The 13272-nt window shown below is 45.4% G+C and overlaps 1 protein-coding gene across 1 annotated transcript in view; it reads left to right on the top strand.

Annotated features, from left to right (window-relative positions):
- The window catches only part of LOC128123830 (deleted in malignant brain tumors 1 protein-like), a 118083-nt gene extending 107377 nt beyond the window's left edge, over positions 1-10706 (top strand). The window contains exons 62-66 of the mRNA XM_052760125.1: positions 1040-1351; positions 2699-2731; positions 3866-4041; positions 6660-7042; positions 10104-10706. Of these exons, the coding sequence (XP_052616085.1) occupies positions 1040-1351; positions 2699-2731; positions 3866-4041; positions 6660-7042; positions 10104-10395 (1196 nt within the window). The 3' untranslated portion in view covers positions 10396-10706. The remainder of the gene's footprint in view (positions 1-1039; positions 1352-2698; positions 2732-3865; positions 4042-6659; positions 7043-10103) is intronic.
- The last annotated feature ends 2566 nt before the right edge of the window (positions 10707-13272 follow it).

Below are 13272 nucleotides of genomic sequence, written 5' to 3'. Positions count from 1 at the left end.
GTTAACTGATAGTTTTTGTTTCTTTCTACTCTCTAAAAATGACAAGGTGTCTATTGATACTGTTAGGGTCACATTTCTTTTTCACTTAGATTTTTTTACCCCTACAGGAAGAGAGTTACCAACCTGTAGGTATATTACATGCTGACATATGCACAGTGTCGGTCACACATGCTTGAAATTTACCTCCAAGATCTCGATCAGAAGATACCCACATCTATTCATAAGTCACACTTTTCTCCTTCCTGGCGCTTGATGCAAGCCGCGACCTGACATGTGCCAGCAAACACTCTCCACCAAGCTGCATCCTCGGCCTATTCTCCTAGCAACACAAGTACCTTGCTTTTGGCATTATAATACCAATTAGGCCAAGACAGGGCAGCTATCCTAGACCATCACGCTATAGTCAGAACTAATGCCTGTGGATTTAATATTTGCTAAGGCTTTTCTTTGAACCAAACAGTGCAGGGCTGACTAATTACTACAGAGACAAATCACCTGGTACCTATCTCTGTGCATGACACCTCACAGATACAGTAATAAGGTCATGCCTCCCACAAAGGATGTTTCAGTCAACAATGGTGCTCACATATCCATATACATCATTGACTCCTTGCTCCATAGACTGTGTTGCCTAGTGACCCCACAGCTGGTTTTTTGTATGTAACAACCAAGTCTCCTATCCGTACATTTCTCAAAATGTATCCTCATGATTAAGCAACATAGTTGTACAGGTTTTGCTTTTTACTGTTTTCTATTCAAATTTAAACTTTTTTGAAGTATTCATATGGGGCAGTGCCCTGTAGATGAGCAGCAAGGTTATTGCTGGTGTATGGCTCCTGGAGAATTCTGTGGCGCTCAGATCTGTGTATAAGGGTAGAACAGCTAAATTACATAATACAGTTTCGTTGTCAAAGTGTTGCCTCTTAAGGATAGTAGTATTAAGGGTAATTTAGGGGCACAGAGAAGGATCTCACTGCAAATGTCACCCTCAGTGCCTACTGTGGAAGCCTAATCTAAACTGACTTCTCTTGCTCCATAGACTTGCCTCTGCGCCTGGTAGGCGGGCGAAACCGCTGTGAGGGCCGGCTGGAGGTGCGGCACCAGGGGGTGTGGGGAACCGTATGCGACGATCGCTGGAACATCAAGAATGCCCGAGTTGTGTGCCGCCTCCTGGGCTGCGGCCATGCTCTGGGCGCTCCTGGCAGAAGCCACTTTGGGGCAGGCACAGGCCCCATCCTGATGAATGAAGTGCGCTGTTCCGGCAGAGAGGACTCTCTGGAGAGCTGTGCCCATGCTGGCTGGATAAGGCACAACTGCCACCACTATGAGGATGCCAGTGTGGTCTGCGCAGGTAGGGGCTCCTACGCAGGCAGGCAGGGCTGCTGTGGGCTCCTTTGCAGGTATGGGCCTAGGCTTGTAAAAATCTCCTCCAGGCTCTGTCTCAGCACCACCCATCCTTAAGACATTCATCATTTGGCCAAGACATCCCATTGTAGGATAAAGAGCGTAGTGATAGTGACATTTTGGTCGTTGGCCTGACTTTGTTAATGAGCTTGCTCTAATCCCAGCTCAGTGAAATATTTGTCAAAAATATAGCTGAAGAATTATGAGATCTAAAGAAGGGTGTGACAGTGTCATAGGACCATTCAGAGCTTAGCAATTGCTGTGGCCAGGCACAGTTTATCCTGTTACTTTCTCAGTCTCTGAGCTTACCAAAGGCCCCATCCTGGAGACACTGTGTAACCTTCAGAGTCTGAAATACACTCCACAGTGTCCTAGCTTCCCTGTGCCCTTTGCATCAAAGATTTTGCCTGTATCTTCTCTCAGTCAGCTATGTCGGTCTTGGCATTCTGACTACCACTGTATGGCACAGTACCTCCTTCTAATCATTCTAAGTTAGCCCCAAACTGGCCCATGCAAATTTCAGAGAGTTGGGGAATTCTAAGACTTGAAGAAACCTGAGTTCACCTCGTCTGTTCTGCTGCAGCTTTTATTACAGGTGAACACACCATGGCCGTTGCTTTTACCTTGTATAAGCCCTGTTTTGCATAGACATGGGGCCCAGATAGAAATACCATCAGAGTCCCCTGAAGCCAAGATTACCCAAGAAATGGAAGCTGCATGTGCCTATTCTGGAGTCTGTACCTTTAGACGGGTTGTTATCATGCCTTTTCACAGTTCATCCCTCTCAGAAGCCCACTTTTAATAAGGACCCACATTCTGTTCTTGGACTGTACACCAAGGGGCCTCCTTCCAACCATGTCCCATGTCCACAGGGATCTATTATGTCTAAAGGGCTTGAGTGAATCTGACTGCACACTACCTGGGCTGAGCCTTGGCCCTGGGACACTGTTCTGTCTTGATTCTGAGCCAGAGAAGTCCATTTTTCTCAACCTGGGGCCCCAAGCATGCCTGGGTGTAGAAAGAGACAGAAGCCAATGGCTTGTTCGTGCGGTGGTGTCTGTATTCCCCATTCTTTTGCTCCCACAAATCTTGGTGTTGATAACACCTGTGTCCTCAGTGCTACCTCACATGTGTCAGAATCCATCTCTGTCAGGAGACACTAGGTCCCCTTTGCATGTTCTGGAATGTTCTCGTGCCATTACAATCCAGCTGCAATGGTTTGTCCAATGATGGTTTACTGTCCTCCTCTGGGGTTTCAGACCAGTGACATGTACTTTTCCGCTCCCCTCAACAGGTCCAGCTGACTCTCTTGTGCCCCAGGATAACGGTAAAGTCATCTTCCCTCCTGGGGTCTGAAGCTGGTTGGGGAAGGAACTAAGAAAGGAGCTGAATGGAGAGAAAAAGCAGGCTATGAGGGAGGCCCACTTCGTAAACAGCAGGAGGTCGGGGAAGAAGTCCCTTTGTACTCAAGCTCTCTCCATTTTTGCTCCGACTCTTCTTCTAGCTTACCACTGTGCAAAGGTCCAGACAGATATGCATTCAGACTGAGCATGTCAAGGGTTGTCCTTTAACCCCCTGGGCAAGGCTCTGACCTGTGTCCTATGGATTAGGGATTCTAAGCAGGATTCCCTATTGATGTGGCCTAACTTCAAAGCCTTTTTTTTTTTTTTTTTTGAGACTATTAGCAAAGCCAATGAAAGTCAGGGCTGTGGCGATGCCTCTGTTGGTAAAGTATTTGCCGTGCAAGCCTGAGGACTTGTTTGACCATGAGCACCCACATAAAAGCCAGGCACAGTTGTACTCATCTATGTTCTCAGCACTGGGAAGGTGGAGACAAGAGGAGGATCCTGGGGGCCCCCTAGCCAGCCAGTCTAACCAAATCAGCAACTCCAGGTTAAATGAGAGACCTTGTCTCAAAAAATAAAGATAAACATTCACCTAGCGCCTCCTCCACAAACGTGTGTGAGCGCACACGCATGCACACACACCACAAACACACACACACACACCACACAACACATACACACAACACACAAACATACACACAACACACACACACACACACACACACACACACACACACACACACACACACACACACACATGCACACACATCAGCAGACATCAAGCCAAGATGATAAATTAGAGTGAATCAGTGATTCTCAATCTTCCTAATGCTGCAACCCTTTAATACAGGTCCTCATGTTGTGGTGACCCCCAGCCATAAAGTTATTTTGCTGCTACTTCATAGCTGTAATTTTGTTACTGTTAGGAATTGTAATGTGGATATCTGATATGTGACCCCAAAGGGATTGTGATCCACAGGTTAAGAATCGCTGGAGTAAGGGATACTGAAGCAGGTCCACCCCATCCCAGAGCACTGTCCGTGGTACTTGTGTAACAGACAGACAGCTCCTGAGCTACACGTCAATGTACCAGCTTCTCTCTCTCTCTCCTTCAGCTCAGCTGTCTTGTTTGCCTCACCTCTTCCAAGCCGTCATTGACCGAGGCTACCTCCGGAGATTAGGCTACTCCTCCTGGGACATCCACTTAAATGATAAGATGTGCCGCCCCCAAGTCACTGGGCGTTACCTCATCTTCAATATTCCTTATGGCCACTGTGGCACCGTGAGGCAGGTAAGAGGCTGACAGGGAGGTGATGACCTTCTGTGGATGGACCGAGAAGAGAGGCTTAGAGAATGAAACTGCCTGTTAAAACCTGTGTAAGACAGAGGAAGAGCTTCGTTTCTGAAGCAGCTCACTGATTTGTCTGAAATGTCCCACCATTTGGAGAACTTCAGACACACACTTGTCCTGAGATGGTGTCAACTCAACAAAGGTTGAGTGCAGTGACATGGATAGTGTGTTGAGTGTGATGGATAGATGAATGATTAATGGGCTGATAATATTCTCCCAGTTCCAAGGCCAGCATTTGTCATAACATGCTTCTTGACTGAACGTGAGGGCATATCTCCCATGAGCAAGTTATGGTGCTGGGGATGAGGGAGGACAGGTTGTCTGCCTGTCTGCTATGTCTCTAACTAAGCAGCTAGTCGTAGTCCACACTAGAGAAAGCAAACATCTAGGATATTCAGGAGTCACTAAATACATGTGTCTATTTAATTCTCTGCAACCGCCTTCGTATCTCATGAAACAATGGTACGGAAATTAAGGACACTTGTGTATACATGAAGGAACTGTTCTGCCATGACACCCTTCTCAGTGTAGTTGGTAGTGACACAATTCAAACATGACCCTGACACTGTGTTCCTGCTTCCCTGTTTGTCCATATGCAAAAGGCTCACCTGACACGTTGGAGGTCACATTCATTCAAACCAACCACGTGATGCAGCTAACCTAAGCCCTCGAGTGCCACACTTCCATTTTGTCTGCTGTTTGGTTATATAGATTGTGGCCATTTTTATCCTTTTTGCTCTGAATATTGCACTTCTTAACTGAGAGATTTCTGCCCCTGGAGCCAAGCCAGCAGGTCCCTCTGTCTAGGAGGAAGGTGGCCCCTGAAAGAGAGTCTCTGGATCTGAGTCACACATGCTTCAGAAACGTCCCTGGCCAGGCTGTGCCTCTGCGCATCCACACAGGGCATTTGAAGGAGTGCAGGCGGTAGCTCCTGCCCATCATGCTGTCCATCCCACTTCTGACCTGTATGTTCTGCTGGAAGTGACGTGCAGTGGATAGAAGCAAGAAGCATGGCTAGTGGCCAAGGCTGACAGCGGCAGGCCTGCAGCTCACCTGCAGCCAAACCTAGCTTGGGGTCAAGTAATGGGGACTATAGGGGTCCAGCCCCCAATAGTCTCTTTTCCAGGGTCCGGGGAAGAACCTATCAGCCAGCTGGGAATCTATTCTTAAGGTCGGCGAATCAATCTACGCACACAAAGTTCTTTGGTCCATTCGCTTTAATTCTCCACATCGTCTCTTGCTTTACAGTTATATATCCCAAAAAAATCACAATCCTCCCCTCCACCCAGGACACCCAGCCTGAAATTCCTCAGGCAGTGATTGTCCACTATCAGGATCAAATGGAGGGGTGATAAGAATCACAAAGAGGGGCAATAGTTGTTAATTACTATTTGCAACCCAAAGGGGAAGTGACTAATGAATCAACCAAAGGCTAAATTCGGGTAATATCTAAGAAGAGGAATCTTATGTGCACAACTATAATCTTAAATGTGTTTGGTTAAAAATGTTAAAAATCTAAATATTCCTAGAAGTGGTTAGGCAAGGAGTTAGAGGTCTAAAGTTAGTAAGACTGTAAGAAGGAAGGGTCTGAGCTAAATTGTATAAAGCTATTACTTAATGTCCACCTGACCTAGGCAGTGTCCCCTTGTGGAATTTACCTTAAGTCAGGAGACTTGTATGTGGGCTGTTATCACTGTTAGTTCTTGAAAGTTGGGCACCCACCTGGGCGGTGTCTCCTTGTGGAATTTAAGTCAGGAGACTTGCACGTGGGCTGTTAACATTGTTATCTAGGAAGTTGGGCGCCCACCTGGGCGGTGTTTCCTGCAATCCTTGAAAGTGGCTAAGGGAGATATCTGATTCCAGAGAAAGCCTTTCCTGAGGCTGTTCTCCAAATACCTGGAATGTGTGTGTCCAGAGAGTGATCAGTCCACACTGTTAGCCCTTCTTAGGGAAAAGTCAATTGGGAAAACTATGAAGGCACACATGATTTTCATAACAGAATACAGTTGATATATAACAAGCCAAGTAACACCAAAAGCTCCTTGGAATTTGGCTTCCTGTGGAGGAATTCCCTGATTCCTCCAGGTAGTGACTTTGCCATAACCAGCTTAGCTCTTATGATATATTCCTGTGGCCCGCAGCAGTCAAGGGCAGAGAAGATACAAGATCCAAGTTGGATATGGTCAGAGGGGTGGGATGCCAGTGGGAATTGAATATGTGGAGGAATTCAAAAGAGAGGGAGCTCCAGATAGACACCATGGACCTGCCACCCAGCTCAAAGCTCTACAGATTAGCTGTTATAGGAGGGAAGGAGTGGTCCTCACTCAAGGGACACCCCCAGACACACACACACACACACACACACACACACACACACACACACACACACACACACCCCTTCCTGATGTTACCGCAGTGGTCCAGCCAGGGACTCCAGCTCTCAAGTATGTCATGAAGCTGGTACCTGGCACATATTGGAAGGCAAGAACTCTACTGTAGAAAAAGGGAAGGTATCAAGGCACCAGATACACTACCTGACAATTCTCTCATCTTCACAGGAGCATCAAGGCTCTCTCAGCTACTCTAACTCCATCAGAGGCAGAACGCAAGGCCACCCTGGCCGAGTCATTGTGAGGCACAAGGTGCCCCAGGTGAAGTTCACCTGCAAAGTGGATGGCCAGTCTGCAGTTGAAATTGTGCATGGAAGTGACACACAGAAGGATGATGTCAGCTATGATGTGTCGATTTCATTTCTCCAGTCACCTGTATCTCAGGATATGGGGGTTGGAGCTCCTGCTTATACCCATCAGAGGGAAGAGGTCTTCCTCCAGGCCACCCTCCATAGCCACGATCCCAATCTGAGGCTCATTGTGGATACCTGTGTGGCTTCTCCTGACTCCAGTGATTTCACAACTGTCAAGTACGATTTGATCCAGGAAGGGTAAGGAACATGGAACCTCTCCTCCCTAGTTGATATTAAATGTGTTTGCTGTTTCTCTGGGGAACCTGGAGTTTCTGAACCTGGAATCCTAAGTCAGAAGGATGTAGGGTGTCTCTACCAAGCCTCTGTTCACAGTGGGAAATACAGCAGCCTAGACAACCTCCCTTGACGCCTCAAAGACCCCATTCAGTACTTTGCTGCCCCAAACCACTCTTTCTTGCCTAATCCTCCCTTCCTTTCTAGTTTCCCTCTCCTAGGACAGACATTCAGCACTTTGGCTCATACCCATAGGTCAATGTGTTTTCCCAAACTAAGCTCTTAGTTAAACTAGCCAGATGTCTTCTAGCTTGTTTGGTTCACCAAGTGACTTGCCAAGTGAGAACCTTGGCACGTTGTTTGCCTCTGTGACTCCTTCATTTCTTATCATGTGCTATTGCATTGCTTTCTCTGGGAAACATACACAAATGTCTATTTGCTCCAGATAGCATGAAGGACAACCCCTCCCCCAAAATAATTTCATCCAAGTCCAGCTTGGTGAACCGGTAAGTTCTCTGGGCTTATTTGCAGAAGCATAAGTGAGGAGCTGCATAGGTGACCCCAAGTGTGCCACCCCAGCATGGATGACATATCCCGGTGAATGCTGCTGGACAGATGGAGCCCCCTTCAGGAGCCCCTCCTACATACTCTAGTGCTCCTGAGATCACATGCGGCTGGGGTTGGGTAGGAGGGAGTGGCTGGGATCAGCTCAGGAGCTAACAACCTTTCCACTAACAATTCCTTCCCTGTATGAAGGAATCTTAATGGCCTGGCGTGGGGGGTCTCCTGAATATGGCTAATCCTAGCTGCTCTGCTTTCGAGTTGGCAGTGGTCATGCCTGGAGGACAAGGGTAACTGGCAACTAGTTAAGAAATTCATTATTTACTCAGTGACAGTTTTAGTATGTAAGAGCCACAGCAGTCTTAAGCCCATGGGGAACAGTGAGGTACCTGATACCAAAGATCAACAGAGGAGCAAGACAGCACCTGCCACAGGTTTCTGTGAGCTGTGGCATGAGATGCATAGACTGGAGGAGCTCTAGAGGGAGAAGTTGCTTCCCTTCTGACCCTCCTTATGATCACATTATTAAGGTGAGAAGTTGAGCTAGGTGTCAATCTCACAGCTAGCATGCTGTTCTTCTTGCTTTAGGCTTAATTTGCTCCCTTTTCTCTAGCCTTTAAAACTTAGATCGATCAGACGTCTTTACAAATTATAGGCATTTTAATACTATAAATCCCCCCAAACATTGCCTTAGCTGCATCCCACAAGTATTGATAAGTTGGGTATTGTATTATTTACTTTTCTATTGCTGTAACAAACATCATGACCAAGGTAACTTATAAAAGAAAGTGTTTAGTTTGGCTTATGGTTTTAGAGGGTTAGGGTCCATGATGGCCAACCGAAGGGATATGGCAGGAAAAGGGGAGAGCTCACATCTTGATTCAAAAGTAGGAGTCAGAAAGAGGACGTTGGGAGTGGCACTAGTTTCTTGAAACCTCAAAGCCCAACCCCAGTGACACATATCCTTCAACAAAGCTTCCCAAACAGTTCCTCCAACCAGAGACCAAGTATTCAAAAATGACCCTCTATGAATTATTCTCATCCAACCACCACACATATCATTTTCACCTCATTCAACAGTCTTAAATTTCTCTTAGGACATTTTGATACAACAGTTAGCTGAAAGTATACTGTTTAGTTTTGAGTGTTTGGGAATTTTCCAGAAAGATGGCTGCCATTAATTTCAAGTTTAATCCCAGTGCTACCTGAGAACATATTTCTATCTTTTAATGACTATTAAAGCATTTCTTATGGCCTAGAATGTGGTCTGTCCTAATAATGTTCTTCCTGGACTTGAGAAGAATCTGTATTCTGTTATTGTTGGATAAACTGTTTAATTGCTGTCAACAAGATCTGGTTGATTAATAGTGTTCCTTATGTCATTTGCACCCTTACCGACTTTCTGCCCACTGGCCCGATCAATCGATAGAGGGATATTGAAGCATCCGATTATCATAGTGGGTTTGTCCATATCTTACTGCAGTATTCTTTGCCTCCCACGTTTTAATGCTCTGCTTGATGGTGCATTACATGAATGATTATTATATTTGGATAAACATTTTTCCTTCCTTCAATTATCTTGGTTAAGGGTCTCTTCTTAGAGAGGTGACCCTTTCTTTTATTGTAAAACATCCATCTTGATCCTGACAATTCTGCTCTCTCTGAACCGCTGCTGGACTATTCTCCATTCCATTTCAATGTATTAGTGTCTTTATATTTAAAGTGACTATTTTGTAAAGAACATATTGTCTGATGTTTTGTGTATTCCTTGTAATATATTCTCTGTCTTTATATTGATGTAAATATGAACCATTCGTATTTAACATTCTTATCCAAGCAGTTAGATTAGAATTTACCATTCATTCATTACATTTGTCTTTTGTCTTTCCCTGCCCTGTGCTGACCCCTTTTCTGACTTCTGTGATTCTTTTCAACTGCATATTTTACATAATTACATTTTATCTCCTCTTGATGTACCACTTATATCACTCTATGGTTTACAATATACTTTCTTTGGGTAGTGTTGGGAATTGAACTCAGGACATTGGGAGTGCTAGGTAGCCAAACATTCATCCAATGATCTGCATTACCAGTCCTATAATACACTTTTTAAATAATCTAAGTGCATTTTTAAATATAGCATCTACCTTATAACCTTCCCTTTAGACAAACTAGGATAGACTTAGCAAGCAAAGGTTGCAGCTAAAACCTTGACCTGTTTTCACTGTATTTGACAATCCCCTTCTGTTTATGACCAGGTATAGGATTTCCATTAACAATGCTGTTAAAACTGCAGTAGTAATCGTAGTATAGTAGTACTAGTTGTAGCTTCATAAAAGGGAGGGTAGTGGGAAGAGCTCCACTTGGGATTCAGAGCCTTAGAACCAAGCCTGGTTATGTGGGTTGGAGAAAACTCATAGCATGGATTAGTTAACTTTTTAGGCCTGGGTTTTTCTCCCATCAGGTGCATCAGAGACAAATCCTACTCCAACCTCCATGCCCCTGGGAAGAACGTGGCCCAGTTCAAGTTCAACGCCTTCAGCTTCCTCAAAAGCTACGATGTGGTCTACCTGCAGTGTAAGGTTGCCGTTTGCCGAATCGGGGACCACTCTCCCCGATGCTCACAAAGCTGTACAAAACGAGGAAGGAGAGGCACAGGCTCTGCAGAGGTCAGGGAAGAACAAACTGAGTATTTCCGAACAGTGGGGCCGCTGAAGATCCACAGAGCAGATAATCAGAGCAAGGCCCTGGTGTGATCACTCTGACTCTCATATGAGTGTGTCAGAAAACTGGAAGCAAGGTCTGTTTCTTACCAGGAAGCAATGTTTAGTCACTCAGAAGCCAGACATTGACCACACCATCTACACTACCCATTCAGATGGGTGGAAGAACCCAAGAGATTGCTTCTCTGGGGCTTGTTACTAAGTAATCTCTGAGCACTAACTTCTAACGCAGTTGCCCTGTTTGTAGGCAAGAAAAAGAAAAAAAAAAGAATGCTGATTTTGTTATTCACTCTCAAGAACTTGATCACTGTCTTAAAATGTACAAAATATTAGAAAAAACAGGGTTGTCTCTTTTGACACCATGGGCAATTAGAGATTGTTTATAAATGTCTACTTACTATTTGGGTGCTGATAGGTGGGTGGACCTCTTTCTGTTCTTCTGGAAATGTGAGAATTCATTTCTAGATCTTGCCAGTAATCTTGTAAAAAAATAATAATAAAGCGTTTTCTGGGAAACCACTGTTCATTTTCTTTAAACTCCTTTAATCAGAACAGCTGAATGGCACAAGTCATCGGTGACAACTTTCAGAAAGTTTCTTCGCTCAGTTGTTTTGTTTTGAAGGGGGCAAATCAGAGCCTAGCTTCTGAGGGTCTGGCTTTCAGAATCATCAGAAGCCAGAGGCCTCTGTGTGAACTCCACTTTAGCTTCTGGGGGTCTAGATTTCAGCTTGCAAATGGGAGAATAGAATCATAAGAAGCCAGGGGCTTCTCTCTGAGCTCCACGTGTGCACACAGTCATGTTCTCAAAACATCTAGGAAACCTGAAAATTACCCAGGAAAGCTGCAGAGCAAACAGGAACTGGTCTGTAATGTTCTGTTCCTGAAGCAGAGGACTGCCCTCACCTTGATCTCCCTGTTTCCTGGAAGGAGAGGCAGGCGGTGCTGTACTCAGAACCTTCAAAGTGGTCACTTGGTTTTGCTGTACCTTTTGAGACAAGGTCTCACTGCCTAGCCCGGGTTGTCTTTGAACATGCAATCCTGCTCAGCACATTCTCTTTAAGATTTGAACAGAGTGCAAATGGTTTTGTTCTTTCCACTGTCCAGAAACATTCAGTAGAAATATTTAAAATGAGTCCTCGTCTTTGTCCAAGAAATTGTTTCAGGCTCTGCTGATAAAGAGCATGTAAGAAAGAAGATTACAGTAGTCCTACCTTCTGAAGGCGGGGAGGCAGAGTCTAGTGGGACCTGGGGGCTAACTCTGAGGGACTGAGGTAGAAATTCGACTAACAACTCACATTACCTTAGGGACCATTTCATTTTGATTACAAAAATGTCCTTTCCCAGTTATCATCCTGATGAGACTGAGGACCCTTGCCTCCATCCTCTACCAGGACAGGATGATTTCAGAGAAGGCAGAATGGAGTTTGAGGTGCTCATCACCTGTAGGAGTTAGTGTTAGGATGTGCCTCATCCGCACTCATCAGAGCTGACCAGGTGGGGAGCCTGGACTCCACTCCCACTTCTGTTTAGAAAGGAACTGGAATCCTTTCATTTTAGGCAGGCCCAATGGAGAGCCAGGGTTGAGGTGACCACTCAGGGGAGCAGAGAACACCAGGTAGGCTAGACCAACCCTGCCCCTCTGTTTGGCATATGCCTGGTATTCCATGCCCATCCCTTTGCTTTTAGCCTACTGAAATGCTTGGTTAAGTACGCCTCCTGAATAAAGCTTAGAAGCAGATTTTGCTTTGGAAGACATTCTGAAAGCCATGTTTTAGAAAGTTAGTAGGTAGGTGCCCAGAGGTGACATCAAATGCCCCTCAAATAGAGGTACACATTCACTAGGCTTCTGGGAGTACTGCTGGTGAGGGGCTCAGCTCCACTGTTCCCCGGGAATTTCCATAAGGACAGCTGCCCTGTCCAAGTTCACAGCTCCATTTGAGCAGCCCTCATCCAAAGATGACTCTTCACCAGTGGGGAATGAATGGAGCACGGATGCCCCTAGTTGCTAGGAAATTCTCTCCTTCATTGACCATATCCCCAGATGATACTAACACTAACTCCTATCAACCCCTCTGTTCAGTTGTAGAGACAGAGGGTGAAGGTAATCTGGACAGTACATCTGAACAGGAAAGAGGTAAGGACCTTTCCTAGCCCACCAACTCCAGGACGTGGACCTTTGATCCCTTTACTATAGTAACCATGACTCTACTCTCTATTGAGTCACGATACGTGATAATTTTCTTAGAATGGCATATTTGTGCCTGGAGTGTCTCTGAATATCTACCACGATGGCCAACACAGAACATGTAATCAATTCCTGATAACAAAATGGGTGACAGGCAGCAGCCAGACCAGACAGTTGTGCTGTCATAGGAAGTTAATGTGAGGCTGGAGAGGGGCCGCCACAGTTTCAGAGCACTTGCTGCTCTTGCAGAGGACCCAAGTTCAGCTCCCAGCACCCACATGGCAGCTCACAACTGTCTGGCTCCAGTTCCAGGAGATCCAATACCCTCTTCGCCTCCCCAGGCACCAGCACATGTGTGGTACACATTCATATATGCAGATAAAATATGCACACATGTGAAATAAAAATAAATCTTTTTAAAAACTTCAATATGATCTGCCTATGACTAGTGAAACTTTCAGGTGTTTTTATGTTATATTAAAAAGGAGTTTGTGGTAGTGAGATTTAGGTTATATGGATGGACAGAGAGGGGAGTCATGACATGAATATTTGGGAAGCCTTTGAAAGATCTGCACTAAGATGTTAAGTAAATGAGGACTATCTGCTTTGATTTAGGGCAGGAAAAAGTCAGCAGGTCTGGAAGGACTGGGGTGGTGTCTTTCATATCCGTTGTATGTCGGTGGATTCCCTATAATACATGGTGCACACGACACATATTTATAGAA

This window comes from Peromyscus californicus, unplaced genomic scaffold, assembly GCF_007827085.1.
Source record: "Peromyscus californicus insignis strain IS unplaced genomic scaffold, ASM782708v3 Scaffold_4__1_contigs__length_199733344, whole genome shotgun sequence".
Lineage (NCBI taxonomy): Eukaryota > Metazoa > Chordata > Mammalia > Rodentia > Cricetidae > Peromyscus > Peromyscus californicus.
Note: the sequence above shows the minus strand (reverse complement) of the source record. Positions and strands in the feature narration are given on the sequence as shown.